Source organism: Nelusetta ayraudi, unplaced genomic scaffold (genome assembly GCF_046127955.1).
Source record: "Nelusetta ayraudi isolate G7.1 ecotype Tasmania unplaced genomic scaffold, CSIRO-AGI_Nayr_v1 ptg000084l, whole genome shotgun sequence".
NCBI classification, from domain to species: Eukaryota; Metazoa; Chordata; class Actinopteri; order Tetraodontiformes; family Monacanthidae; genus Nelusetta; species Nelusetta ayraudi.
This window is the reverse complement of record NW_027466134.1, coordinates 5450693-5465705: the sequence shown is the minus strand read 5'-3', so window position 1 is coordinate 5465705 and position 15013 is coordinate 5450693. Positions and strand designations below refer to the sequence as shown.

At 47.3% G+C, this 15013-nt stretch overlaps 1 protein-coding gene across 3 annotated transcripts in view; it reads left to right on the top strand.

Annotated features, from left to right (window-relative positions):
- Positions 1 to 15013, top strand: part of LOC142901037 (NLR family CARD domain-containing protein 3-like) — a 32459-nt gene extending 17446 nt beyond the window's left edge. Inside the window, exons 4-15 of one of the 3 annotated variants that reach the window (XM_076045716.1) lie at positions 906 to 1025; positions 6768 to 6887; positions 7030 to 7149; positions 7292 to 7411; positions 7554 to 7673; positions 8974 to 9095; positions 9270 to 11214; positions 11700 to 11870; positions 12464 to 12637; positions 12929 to 13105; positions 13414 to 13587; positions 13973 to 15013. In XM_076045716.1, coding sequence (XP_075901831.1) covers positions 906 to 1025; positions 6768 to 6887; positions 7030 to 7149; positions 7292 to 7411; positions 7554 to 7673; positions 8974 to 9095; positions 9270 to 11214; positions 11700 to 11870; positions 12464 to 12637; positions 12929 to 13105; positions 13414 to 13570 — 3346 coding nt within the window. In that variant the 3' untranslated portion in view covers positions 13571 to 13587; positions 13973 to 15013. The remainder of the gene's footprint in view (positions 1 to 905; positions 1026 to 6767; positions 6888 to 7029; positions 7150 to 7291; positions 7412 to 7553; positions 7674 to 8973; positions 9096 to 9269; positions 11215 to 11699; positions 11871 to 12463; positions 12638 to 12928; positions 13106 to 13413; positions 13588 to 13972) is intronic. The other 2 variants (XM_076045717.1, XM_076045719.1) reach the window with 2 other exon arrangements.

Here is a 15013-nt window from a genome sequence, read left to right as displayed (position 1 = left end):
GATCGCAATTATGAAGTCACGATAAACATTCTGATGACAGTGGAGCTCATTTATGACGTTGGAAACTGTGTGTGTGTGTGTGTGTGTGTGTGTGTGTGGCTGTGTTGCTTATGGATTTGCCAGTGAGAGTGAGTTGTGCTGTGGACTGTGGACATTGTCTTCATAAAATGAGGAGCGGCAGAAGCAGGAAGAGAAGTCCCAGTTGTTTATTGTCAGGCTCCATTTTGAGGCTTCGCAGCAGCAGCAGCAGTAACACCACCACCACCACCACCAGCAGCAGCAGCAGTAGCAGCAGCAGCACCACCACCAGCAGCAGCACCACCACCATCACCACCACCACCACCAGCAGTAGCAGCAGCAGCACCACCGCAGCAGCAGCTCTCGATGGGTGAGGGCGTTCGGTGACGTCCTGTATCAGTTCATTATGGGATGGGTCTTTATGTTGCCAAATATGGGACAATCCTGTATTCTACGGGAATGTTGGCAACCCTCCTGTGTGTCTGCTGGATCCCACTGGGAACTCAGTGTTTCTTCCTGTTCTCTCTGTCTGAAGTGGAACTCACTGGGTTCTCAGCTCACTGTCACTCTTGATGTTTCCCCTCAGACTGACTTCAGGACTCAAGATGAGTCTTCCAGTGGAGCAAGAGGACAGAGCAAAGTCTCCATGGTCCAGTGGGGTGTCTCTGAAGAGTGACTGGTCTATGGGTCAACCTGTGACCTTCAGTACTGAACCTGGAGCCTCTGGAGCCTCTGGAACACAGTAAGAAACCAGGCTACCTGTATTACATGATGAATAGACAGACACTATTAGTCAGATCTAAAAATCTTTCTTAAAAAATTAGAAAACCTTTAATTGGACCAGAATATTCAAACAGACTTTATGGAAAAATCATTTTTATTTGCAGAGTTGTTTCCAAGACACAGAGACTGAAGTCTCCAGGGTCCAGTGGGGTGTCTCTGAAGAGTGACTGGTCCATGGGTCAACCTGTGACCTTCAGAAACGAACCTGGAGCCTCTGGAACACAGTAAGAAAACAGGCTACCTGTGTTATATAATGATTAGACAGACAGCAGTAATGTGATTTATTGTGCCATGAATGTAAAACCTCCTGAGAAGCTGTTAATCATTTAGAAAACCCTTAATTGGACCAGAAGGCCGAAACAAACTTGGTGTGAGAGACTTTGTGTTGTGTTTGCAGAGTTGTTTCCAAGACACAGAGACTGAAGTCTCCAGGGTCCAGTGGGGTGTCTCTGAAGAGACAGAACTACAACCAGTGGAGACGAGTGACATACCGAGGTTCTGCCTCTTCCCCACTTGCAAGCTGCTCACACACACACACAGACACACACACACAGACACACACAGACATACACACACACACACACACACACACACATTAGCATTTTCACTTCTTACTGTTCTGAAATCTGAAATGTCTCATTAATTTCTGCCTGATTAGCTGTAGCTGCCTGCTCACTGCTCAGCTAAGATTTCTTCTACACTCCCTGGACTTCTCATGTATTTCCTTCTGTACTTTGAGGTTTTATATAGAATATATTTATTATATATATAATATATATTCACAGGAACCAGTCCTATATATTTCTCTTTATACACTTCTTCTTCTTCTTCTTCTTCTTCTTCTTCTTCTCCTTCTTCTTCTTCTACCGCTTATCCGGGGTCGGGTCGCGGGGGCAGCAGCCTTAGCAGAGATGCCCAGACCTCCCTGGCCCCAGTCACCTCCTCCAGCTCATCCGGTGGGACCCCAAGGCGTTCCCAGGCCAGCCGGGAGACATAGTCCCTCCAGCGTGTCCTGGGTCTTCTCCGAGGCCTCCTCCCGGTGGGACATGCCCGGAACACCTGCCCAAGGAGGCGTCCAGGAGGCATCCGGAACAGATGCCCGAGCCACCTCAGCTGGCCCCTCTCACCCTATCCCCTCAGGGTACGCCTAGGCAACCTGCGGAGGAAACTCATTTCGGCCGCTTGTATTCGCGATCTCGTTCTTTCGGTCACTACCCAAAGCTCGTGACCATAGGTGAGGGTGGGAACGTAGATCGACCGGTAAATCGAGAGCTTCGCCTTTCGGCTTAGCTCCTTCTTCACCACGACGGACCGGTACAGCGACCGTAGACTTTACCGGGGAGGCTGAGGAGTGTGATCCCTCTGTGATTAGAGCACACCCTCTGGTCCCCCTTTTTAAAAAGAGGAACCACCACCCCGGTCTGCCAGTCCACAGGCACTGTCCCCGACCACCACGCGATGTTACAGAGACGTGTCAGCCACGACAGTCCCTGCGCATCCAGAGACTTGAGGTACTCGGGGCGGATCTCATCCACCCCCGGAGCCCTGCCACCAAGGAGTTTCCTGACTGCCTCGGTGACTTCGGCTTGGGTAATGGACAAGTCTTCCATCGGGTCCTCCGCCTCTGCATCCTCCGCGGAAGACGTGACGGCAGGATTGAGGAGATCCTCGAAGTATTCCTTCCACCGCTGGACAACATCCCCAGTCGAAGTCAACAGCTCTCCACCCGCACCATAAAAAGTGTCGGTGGCGAACTGCTTCCCCCTCCTGAGGCGCCGAACGGTTTGCCAGAACTTCTTCGAGGCCGACCGAAAGTCCTCCTCCATGGCCTCCCCGAACTCCTCCCAAGCCCAAGTTTTTGCCTCCGCTACCGCCCGAGCTGCAGCACGCTTGGCCTGCCGGTAACTGTCATCTGCTTCCGGGGTCCCACGAGCCAACATGGCTCGATAGGAATCCTTCTTCAGCTTGATGGCATCCCTTACTTCCGGTGTCCACCACCGGGTTCGGGGGTTACCGCCACGACAGGCACCGGAGACCTTACGACCACAACTGCGAGCAGCCGCGTTAACAATAGAGGTGGAGAACATGGTCCATTCGGACTCAATGTCTCTGACCTCCCCCGGGATCTGGGAGAAGCTCTCCCGGAGGTGAGAGTTGAAGTTGACGTTCTCAGCAGACCCTCACAATACGTTTGGGCCTGCTGGGTATTTCCGGTCTCCTCCCCCGCCAGCGGATCCTGCTCACCACCAGGTAGTGATCAGTTGACAGTTCAGCCCCTCTCTTCACCCGAGTGTCCAAGACACAGGGACAGAGGTCAGACGACACGACAACAAAGTCGATCATCGATCTCCGCCCCAGGGCATCCTGTTGCCAAGTGCACAGGTGGACACCCCTGTGTTCGAACATGGTGTTCGTCACGGACAAACTGTGACTAGCACAGAAGTCCAGCAACAAAACACAGTTCGGGTTCAGATCGGGGAGGCTGTTCCTCCCAATCATGCCTCTCCAGGTCACACTGTCGCTGCCCACATGTGTGTTGAAGTCCCCCAGCAGAACAACGGAGTCCCCAGTCGGAGCACCATCCAGCACCCCTCCCAAGGACTCCAAGAAGGCCGGGTACTCAACACTGCCATTCGGGCCATAGGCCGAAATGACAGTGAGAGACCTGTCCCCAACCCGAAGGCGCAGGGACGCGACCCTCTCGTTCACCGGGGTGAACTCCAACACATGACGGCTAAACTGTGTGGGGCAATAAGCATGCCCACCCCAGCCCGCCGCTGCTCACCGCCAGAAAAATGGAGAGTCCAGCCACTCTCGAGGAGCTGGGTTCCAGAGCCCATGCTGTGCGTGGAGGTGAGCCCTACTATATCTAGCCGGTACCTCTCAACCTCCCGCACCAGCTCGGGCTCCTTCCCCCCCAGCGAGGTGACATTCCATGTCCCTACAGCCAGAGGCTGCTTCCGAGGCCCGGCCTGTCGAGGCCCTCCGCCTCGACCGCCGCCCAAACCACAATGCACCGGACCCCTACGGCTTCCTCTGCCGGTGGTGAGACCAGAGGAGGTGGGACCCGCGTCGCTCCTTCGGGCTGGGCCCGGCCGGGCCCCGCGAGCGAAGGCCCGGCCACCAGGTGCTCGCATACGAGCCCCAACCCCGGGCCTGTCTCCAGGGTGGGGCCCCGGTTGCGCCATACCGGGCGACGTCATGGTCCTCTTTTTGGTTGTATTCATAGGGGTTTGTTGAGCTGCTCTTAGTCTGTCCCGTCACCCAGGACCTGTTTGCCTTGGGAGACCCTACCATGGGCATAAAGCCCCAGGCAACATAGCTCCTGGGATCATTCGGGCACTCGAACTCCCCCACCACGATAAGGTGGCAGCTCAGGGGGGAGCTCTTTATACACAAGATTGTTTAATCTGCTCTTCTCATGTTTTATTGTAAAGCACTTTGAACTGCATGTCATGTTTGAACGGTGATTTATAAATGAAATGTTACTGATTTATGTACTTACTAGCAGGTTATTAGCATTTTAACATCCAGTGCTAATTAACTAAATCAAGCAGGCATTCTGTTCAAATGAACATTGAATGATCATTTTGCACAATCATTAATTAGACAGATTTTCTCATGAAATGTTCAGAAGCAATAAGGACACAGCTTTGCTAGGAGGCCTGAGCGCAGATAGGAGCCTAATTACATGAATGACTCTGTACCTGAGGGAGGAGATCTGACTCAATAAGTTCCGCAGCCCTCTAATCTTTCAGAGAAAGAAATTCAGCAGCTGTGCCGCTGCTACGACCCCAGTCTCACTGTCACACTGCTGGGCTTCTCTCCCTTTGATGTAGGTCAAATTAAGTTTATGAAGCTGTGCCATCAGCTGTGCAAACTGCGTATCGTTCATGGCCATACTGTCATTTGACACACGTAACCAGGCTGAAATTGATAATAATTCAATGTATAACTATACATCAAATTTATATACATAGTATAGGATCAGAGTACTCCTGTACACCTGTTGTGTTTTTCACATTTTCAAATTATTCATAAATGTTATATGATAATATTAGCATTTTAGCTGAATATGTATTAGGTGGAGTGATATTGTTAATCAAACCAGTGTTGTAACATATTGATATGTCTCTCTTTAATGCCTTCAAACACAGTATCTCTGCTTTATACAGTATATCCACACTTTTACTTTGAAACACGCTGTAGCCATCTTCTGTCTCCGTGTGTTTGCTGTAAAGTAAACTTGCATGAGAAACCCATATATACACATTCAATGTCCTGTTTCCATCTCTTGGTGAGTGTATGTGTGTGATCAGTCTTTGGGTGAAGAACGTAGTTCTTTATTTCAGCTTCGGTATCGAGGAACACTCGCACACTTCTGACTTTGCTAGCTTTCTGCCTTCCGGCAAACCCCTGTGCTGCTGTCGTCATCACACTGTAGCCAGAACTATGGCAACCGTCAGCATCGTCAACACGTCTACAGTGAGGTTGATGGATTAAATGAATCAATCCTTCTCCTCTACAACAGAAACTTGTAAAGTCGATTTAAGTAACGTGACAAAGTATTTCTACTTTGTCTCTTGCCACCTCTGGCCACAGGTGAGTGCGTTTGTGTAAGAGAGGAGTTCACTTCACATGGACGCCTGTTCTCGTCTTGGCCCAATGGCGGCGCCAGAGAGCTTTAGTTTAACGGTGCAGTGGTTGGTGGAATAAAGCGAAAGTGAAAGTAAAGATCCACAGAACACAAACACAAGCCAGTGGCCACTTTTCAAAAGTGTATCTGCTGTGTTTAATATGTTGTTTGTGAGCTTATCTTGAAATCTCTGACAATGCACATGAGAATAAATCATGATAAAAAAAAAAAAATAGAAAAAAAAAATGAAGATTGTGGCCTTTGTCTTCATACAATGAAGAACTGCAGAAGGAAGAAGAGAAGTCCGAGTCATTTTCCTGTTTCGTTTCAGGCTCCATTTTGAGGCATCACAGCAGCGGCAGTACCACCACCACCACCAGCATCAGTACCAGCACCGCAGCAGCAGCAGGTGAGTCGTCACTGAGTGAAGAACACACGAAATGTGATCTCAGTGGACACAACGAGACTTGTGTGTACCAGGGTAGCCAACACCTAGAGCAGACCTGGTCAAAGTACGGCCACACCCGACTCGCCGCGTGTCTCTGTCCGGCCCGCTTGAGGACGGTCATAAATTACGCAATCAATCCGTCGATCGCGACGGTGGTTCGGCTCGATCGCATGGAGAGAGAGAGAGTCCCTTCTCCCTTCCCTCTGTCGACAAAACACAAAACGTACGATGCCCTCCGACACGATTCTGTTTTGTCATGTGGCCCCTTGCGAAAAATACAAAAAACAGGGCTCAGTATCACGTTATAACGTAAAATTATCACGTTTAAACGTGAAACTATAGTTTCAGATCATTTGACTTCAGATCATTTTCGCGTTTTTACGGGTGGCAGCAATACGCTTCCGTACAAAATCGCGTATTTTACGGGAATGTTGGCAACCCTGCTGGATGTCTGCTGGATCCCACTGGGAACTCAGTGTTTCTTCCTGTCCTCTCTGTCTGAAGTGGAACTCACTGGGTTCTCAGCTCACTGTCACTCTTGATGTTTCACCTCAGACTGACTCCAGGACTCAAGATGAGTCTGCCAGTGGAGCAAGAGGACAGAGCAAAGTCTCCATGGTCCAGTGGGGTGTCTATGAAGAGGAACAGATCCATTGAACAACTTCTAACCTTCAGTAATGAACCTGGAGCCTCTGGAACACAGTAAGAAACCAGGCTACCTGTATTACATGATGAATAGACTGACACTTTTAGTCTGATTTAAAAAGCTATGAATCATTAAAATATATATATATATATATATATATATATATATATGTATATACTTTTAATCTGACCAGAAGGCTGAAACGAACTTGATGGGAAAATCATTTTTGTTTTCAGAGTTGTTTCCAAGAAACGGAGACTGGAGGCTCCATGGTCCAGTGGGATGTCTCTGATGAGTGACAGGTCCAAGGATGAACCTGAAAACTTTAGAAATGAACCTGGAGCCTCTGGAACACAGTAAGGAACCAGGCTACCTGTATTACATGATGAGTAGACAGACACTATTAATCTGATGAAAATATTATTAACAATTTAGAAAACCTTTAATCTGACCAGAAGACTGAAACAAATTTCATTGGAAAATCATTTTTATTTGCAGAATTGTTTCCAAGACACAGAGTCTGACGTCTCCATGGCCCAGTGGGGTGTCTCTGATGAGTGACAGGTCCAAGGATGAACCTGAAAACTTTAGAAATGAACCTGGAGCCTCTGGAACACAGTAAGGAACCAGGCTACCTGTATTACATGATGAGTAGACAGACACTATTAGTCTGATGAAAATATTATTAACAATTTAGAAAACCTTTAATCTGACCAGAAGACTGAAACAAATTTCATTGGAAAATCATTTTTATTTGCAGAATTGTTTCCAAGACACAGAGTCTGACGTCTCCATGGCCCAGTGGGGTGTCTCTGATGAGTGACAGGTCCAAGGATGAACCTGAAAACTTTAGAAATGAACCTGGAGCCTCTGGAACACAGTAAGGAACCAGGCTACCTGTATTACATGATGAGTAGACAGACACTATTAGTCTGATGAAAATATTATTAACAATTTAGAAAACCTTTAATCTGACCAGAAGACTGAAACAAATTTCATTGGAAAATCATTTTTATTTGCAGAGTTGTTTCCAAGACACAGAGTCTGACGTCTCCATGGCCCAGTGGGGTGTCTCTGATGAGTGACAGGTCCAAGGATGAACCTGAAAACTTTAGAAATGAACCTGGAGCCTCTGGAACACAGTAAGGAACCAGGCTACCTGTACTATATGATGGATAGACAGACAGCAGTAATGTGATTTATTGTGCCATCAATTTAAAACCTCCTGTTAAAACTGTTGATCATTTAGAAAACCTTTAATTGGACCAGAAGACTGAAACAAACTGTGTAAAGTACTTTTTGCATCAGGCCAGGTGGAAGAGAGAGAGAGAAGTGAGTAGCTAGAGCTTTTAAAAGCTCCCTGAGCTCAGGTGCAGCAACTTCCCTGACAACCCAATCCATGCCCACTGCTACCTGCAAGGCAGAAGACAAGACAGGCAGGGCAGAGAGAGGGTCGTCAGTCACAACGTATATCCTTTGAAGGGAATACCAGTGGCTGTCCCAGAGACCATGGAGGTGGTTTAGAGAACATGCATGAGAACTGTTAAACACGTCATACAAGGTAGAGGGCGTTGGGAGGAAGCTCTGACTTTAAGTTGACATTCTTGCTTCCTCTGGCTAGAAGTCACCCATTCACAGATGGTATAATGAACTGCATGTTCATCCTGTGTTTGTATACAACGGCTGATAACGTATTGACCAAGAAGCTTCAGATACGACACTTTGACACTGTCACATTCATCATGTTGCACATGAGACTGAACTTTATGCAGTGGCAGGAATGTTTGATGCTCTGTCATAAAGTGCAGCTCAACTCCACTGAGATGAATTTCAATCCAAAGTTCAGTGCAATGTGACTCCACTGTCTCTGTCTGCTGAGAAACAAAGGGCCAGTTCCACAGAGCCACTGCTCAACCAGAGCCCACCAGGTGTCAACAACACCAGATAAAAAATATACATTTGATAGATGAATATGTCATCTAATAATATATTAGATGATGTGACAAACGACAGCTAAAATCGCAGGCGCGACATCGTGGTTGAAAATATAGTCTTTAATTTCTTTTTTCTTTTTTGTTGTTGCTGTAATTATGCAAATTTCCCCATCGTGGGATCAATAAAGGTCTTCTTCTTCTTCTTCTTCTTAAAAATCAAAAAAAATCTTCTTCTTCTTCTTCTTCTTCTTCTTCTTCTTCTTCTTCTTCTTCTTCTTTGTGGCTCAAATTGTTTGATTGTGAAGCTGCATGAAGGGATTGAATTTAGAAAAGAGAGCAAAAGACAAGAAGTGATTTGTGAAGAGCCCACTAGGAGGCCAGCAGGCTGTCAGTTAGTGTTGATGGAGACAATGATTCCATCCAACGAATGATGGTGTCAGAAAAACAGCTGAAAAGTGATGGACACCAACAACTGATCCAATCAGTCAAAGCCAAAGTGTCTCCACAGGAAGACGGAGGGGAGTCCTGGTGGTGAGGAGCAGCAGCAGCAGCAGCAGTCGTCGTCCTCTGCTGTGTCTCAGGGTGGAGCAGGACTTCAAACTACCAACCACCCTGTCAGGACGTCTCACAGTAAGAGTGTCCACCTGCACATCATCTCACTGTCACTGCAGAGGGACTATAGACTGACTGCAAACACAGTCGCTCATGGAGCTTTATTGACACAATTACAATCTTGAATTAAAATGACAATTCTGGCCTCATGGCAACTTCATTGTTTCTTCTCCAACCTTTTCTCTGCTCCAGTTGCTGATGGTCTGCAGGAGCTTCTCCAGCAGCAGAAGATCAGTCTGGAGAGGAGATGTGAACGTGTGACTGAAGGTGAAGAAGCAGGAAGTCAAACCCTCCTCAACAGCATCTACACTGAGGTCTACATCACTGAGGGACTGAGTGAGGAGGTCAACAGACAGCATGAGGTCAGGCAGCTGGAGACCAAGAAGACCAAGAAGATCCTCCACGACCGTCCAATCAGGTGCAGCCAGATCTTTGAAGTCTCACCTGAGCAGCAGGGACTCAGAGTCAGAGTGGTGCTGACAAACGGCGTCGCTGGGGTTGGAAAAACCTTCTCAGTGCAGAAGTTCACTCTGGACTGGGCCCAGGGCCTGGAGAACCAGGACCTTCATCTGGTAGTTCCTCTCTCATTCAGGGAGCTCAACTTGGTCAAAAAGCAGCACTACAGTCTTCTGGAGCTGCTCCATGTTTTCCATCCAACGTTAGAGAAGCTCACAGCAGAGCAGCTGCATGTCTGCAAACTTCTCTTCATCTTGGACGGCCTGGATGAAAGCAGACTGGCTCTGGACTTTGAGAAGAAGCAGGTGGTGACTGACGTCACTCATAAGAAGTCGGTCAGCGTTCTGCTAACAAACCTGATCAGAGGAGATCTGCTTCCCTCGGCTCTGCTGTGGATAACTTCCAGACCTGCAGCAGCCAATAAGATCCCTCCATCATGTGTGGACAGGCTGACAGAAGTACGAGGCTTCACCAATGTCCAGAAGGAGGAGTATTTCAGGAGGAGGTTCAGAGATAGAGAAGATGTGTCCAGCAGGATCATCTCCCACATCAAGGTCTCCAGGAGCCTCCACATCATGTGTCAGATCCCGGTCTTCTGCTGGATCACTGCCACAGTTCTGGAGAGCATGTTGAGCTCAGAGCAGAGAGGAGAGCTGCCCAAAACCCTGACTGACATGTACTCACACTTCCTGCTGGTCCAGACCAAGAGGAAGCAGCACAAGTATGGAGGAGAGCATCAGACCACAGGTCCACAGGAGCTGAAGCAGCCACAAATGCTGACTGGCACTTTCTCATTTCTCTGGGGAAAGACAAAGATTAAGAAACCAATCGATAACATCAACTTGATGGAGGCTGACAGGGAGCTTATTCTGAAGCTGGGCCAGCTGGCATTAGAACATCTGGAGAGTGGAAACATCATGTTCTACAGTGAAGACCTGGAGAAGTGTGGACTCAGTGTGACTGACGCCTCTGTGTACTCAGGAGTTTGTACAGAGATCTTCAGAAGAGAGAGTGTGATCTTCCACAAAACCGTCTACTGCTTCGTTCATCTGAGCGTCCAGGAGTTTCTGGCTGCAGTCTACATCTTCCACTGTCACACCAACAAGAACAACCAGGTTGTTCAAAATTTCCTCCAAGATGTAAAACCAGGGCTATTACATAAACTGTTAAGCCTCTTTAGAAAAGAAGGCGACCAAACCTTGGACACCCTTGATGAGTTCCTGAAGAGGATGATGGAGAAATCCCTGAAGAGTCCAAACGGTCACCTGGACTTGTTTGTTCGCTTTCTCCATGGACTCAGTCTGGAATCCAACCAGAGACTCTTAGGAGGCCTGCTGAGTCTCACTGACAACCATCCAGGAAGCATCGAGAAGGTCATCAACAACCTGAAGGAGATGAACACTGGTGATGTTTCTCCTGACAGAAGCATCAACATCTTCCATTGTCTGCTGGAGGTGAAGGATCAGTCAGTGCATCAGGAGGTCCAAGAGTTCCTGCAGTCAGAGAACAGATCAGAGAAGGAACTCTCAGTGTTGCAGTGTTCAGCTCTGGCCTACGTGCTGCAGATGTCAGAGGAGATTCTGGAGGAGTTGAACCTGATGAAGTACAAGACAACCAGGGAGGGAAGATTGAGACTGATTGCAGCTGTGAGGAACTGCAGGAAGGCTGTGATACATTTAGGGTACGTAAACAGTGTGTGTGTGTGTGTGTGTGTGTGTGTGTGTGTGCGTGTGCGTGTGTTTGTGTGTGTGTGTGCTCTTCACTCTCCTCCTCACTCTGACCACCACCTGCAGAGACAAGAAGAGACAGCAGGAGTCAGGACTCAGGGTCATTGAATCATCACAGAGACGTTGACTGTTGATGGCAGGTCCACTTGTGGCTGCTGGTCTCCAAGAAAACAATGAGAGAAAGCACAGCTGCACTGATTAGCACTATCAGATCCATACTGTGGACCTTGTGTTATTACACCATACCATACCCAGTACACACAGATAGACCCTGGTTACACGATGATGATGATAATGATGATGATGGTGACGAAGATGATGATGATGGTGATGATGATGAAGCAGCTGATCAGATGTTAAAGAGTCTTGAGTCACTTTCACAGTCAGCAGAGTCTCACATGTCGACCACAACTTCTCTCTCTGCTGTCCTACATTGCAGATATTACAATGAACTCTCAGAGGTTCAGTGTGCAGTGGTGTCTTCAGCTCTGCAGTCCAGCCCCTCCCACCTCACACTGCTGGACCTGAGTGACAATAAGCTGGAGGATCCTGCAGTGAAGCTGCTCTGTGCTGGACTGCAGAGTCCAAACTGCAGACTGGAAGTTCTCAGGTCAGTTCCTGCTTTCTACTGGTGGACAGTGTGTGTCAGCAGATGACAACTGGTGTGTAACGCTGCTCAGTGTGAAGACTTTGAAGCAGATATTAAAGACTCATCTAGACAAAGTGGATGTTGTTGATATTTTCATGTCAACAATCTGCAGCCAGAAAAGACTTTGGATGGTGGAAGAAAGTGTGGACAATGTCTCCAGTCACTTTGGAGCTCAATGGAAGTTGTTGATTGGTGATGAAGGTCACATGACTGAGCAGAAGATCCTGTGAAGAAATATTAGAGGCAGATTAATAGTGCAGCAGTATTTCTTCATCTTGTCCTTTGAATGTGTTTGACTTGTAACGAGACTCTGATGACTGAAAACAGCCACAAGCACACAAAGGACTCACTGATTATTTTCCATCTTCACGGCTGCACACTGACTGACACACTGCTCTTGTTATTGTGTTGACAACACACTGGCACAATGACTCCTTTGAGGGAATGACCCCAGTGATCTGAACAGCTGCACATCTGGATCATCAACAGGGAGAAATTACTCTTAATATGACATTTACACCATGGAAGAAATCAAATATTTATTCTTCATTCAGGTTGTGGAACTGCGGTTTGTCAGAGCTCAGCTGTGATTGGCTGCTCTCAGCTCTGGAGTCCAACCCCTCCCACCTCAGACAGCTGGACCTGAGTTGGAACGACCTGCAGGATTCATCAGTGAAGGAGCTGAGTGGTCTCCTGCAGACTCCAGACTGTAAACTGGAGACTCTGAGGTCAGTTCACCCTCTTCACTCTACAACTTCTATCACTCTTGTTGTTGTTGTCATGGTTTTCACTGCACTGCTGTTGGAAATTCAATTTGTAGACACTGGTTTGTGTTTGAAACGTATTAAACCGGGTTTAAAGGTACAGTATGAAAAATCCTGCCATCTAGACATCAGATTTCAGATTGCAGAGCTCATTCTCTCACTTCCATTTTTTTTTTTTTTTTGATTTTCAGAGTGATGACACCCTGGAAAAACTCTCCGTCATTATAAACTCTACATCATTTATTCTCTATTCAGGTTGAGGGGCTGCAGGTTGTCAGAGCTCAGCTGTGATTGGCTGCTCTCAGCTCTGAAGTCCAACCCCTCCCACCTCAGACACCTGGACCTGGGTAGGAATTTACAGCTGCAGGATTCAGGAGTGAAGGTGCTGAGTGGTTTTCTGCAGAGTCCAGACTGTAAACTGGAGGCTCTGAGGTCAGTTCACCCTCTTCACTCTACAACTTCTATCACTCTTGTTGTTGTTGTCATGGTTTGCACTTCACTGCTGTTGGAAATTCAATTTGCAGTTACTGGTTTGTGTTTGAAACGTATGAAACTGGGTTTAAAAGTACGGTGAGCAAATTCTGTCACCTAGTGGTCAGATGTCAGATTGTAGAGCTCATTTGTTTGTTCTCTCAATACCATCTTTTTTTTTTAGACATTTCACTTTGATGTTCAGAGTGATGACACCCTGGAAAAACTCTCCATCATTATAAACTCTCCATCATTTATTCTCTATTCAGGTTGAAGAACTGCAGTTTGTCAGAGATCAGCTGTGATTGGCTGCTCTCAGCTCTGAAGTCCAACCCCTCCCACCTCAGACACCTGGACCTGAGTGGGAACCAGCTGCAGGAATCATCAGTGAAGCCACTGATGGATCTTGTCCACAGCAGAGACTAACAACTGGAGAGTGTGAGGTCAGTACTGGTTTGGAAGGAGTGGATGTTGGTTCCAGCACCAAAGCCAGTTGATCCCACAGCAGAGGTTCAGTGTTCCCAGTCACAGTGTGAGAGGAGGATGGTGACGTCCAGCTGCTCCTCATTCATCCAACATCTGCTGCCAAACTACTTCTTCTCTCAGTTCACCACTCAATTATTGATCAGTTCATCTTCATCAGGCCTCAGTATCAGTCCAACACTCCATGGTCACATGACCTTCATATGTTCCACACTTGACATGTGACTGAGAGTCTGCTTCTTCTCACCAGTCACTCCATCATCTCCATTAACAGTCAACGTCTCTGTGATGATGCGTTCAAGGACCCTGAGTCCTGACTCCTGCTGTCTCTTCTTCTCTCTGCAGCTGGTACTGAGGGAGGATGAGGAGGAGAGTGAAGAGGAGAGCTCCATCTAGTGGTGGCTGACAGAACTACAACCAGTGGAGATGAGTGACACACTGAGGCTCTGCCCCTCCTCTACCTGCAAGCTGCAAACACACACACATACACACACACCTACACCTACACACACAAACACACACCAGTCCTCCTCCAGTGGACTCTCTAACACAGGCACGACCTGTGTTTATGGTCTACTTGAGGTTTTGCTCGTGTAATCATTAATATCTGGCTCAGTGTCGTCCTGCACAATGTCCCTCTCAGTGAATCATGAAGTGAAAGACAGCGAATACAAACATTATTCGACAACTGCCAAGTACTCACAAGGGAAACGAGAGAGAGAAGTTCATTTTCATTTTGCACAATCATTAATTAGACAGATTTTCTAATGACATTTTCAGAAGCAACAAGGAAACAGCTTTGCTAGGAGGCCTGAGCGCAGATAGGAGCCTAATTACATGAATGACTGTACCTGAGGGAGGAGATCTGACTCAATAAGTTCCGCAGCCCTCTAATCTTTCAGAGAAAGACATTCAGCAGCTGTGCCGCTGCTACGACCCCCAGTCTCACTGTCACACTGCTGGGCTTCTCTCCCTTTGATGTGGGTCAAATGAAGTTATGAAGCTGTGCCATCAGCTGTGCAAACTGCGTATCGTTCATGGCCATACTGTCATTTGACACACGTAACCAGGCTGAAATTTATAATAATTCAACTATACAACATTTTTATATACCTGCTTATATTTTCCGTATAGTTATGCGCATGTCTTTATTTCTATGTTTGAATTAACTCTTTCTATACATCAATAGATGAAGGCTTAGTGTGTCACAAGAGCTTGGAAGTCCTTGTGTTTCGTTAAGGAACAATTTTATTTTGTATACCCAGTTGTATGTACTTGCTGTGGTGAAATGTTGGGGTTTTGTCATGATATAGAGTCCCGCTATTGGACGCCATATTTACGCTACCTTGCATCCATTCTTGTTTCCAATAAAGACCTGAATCGTCA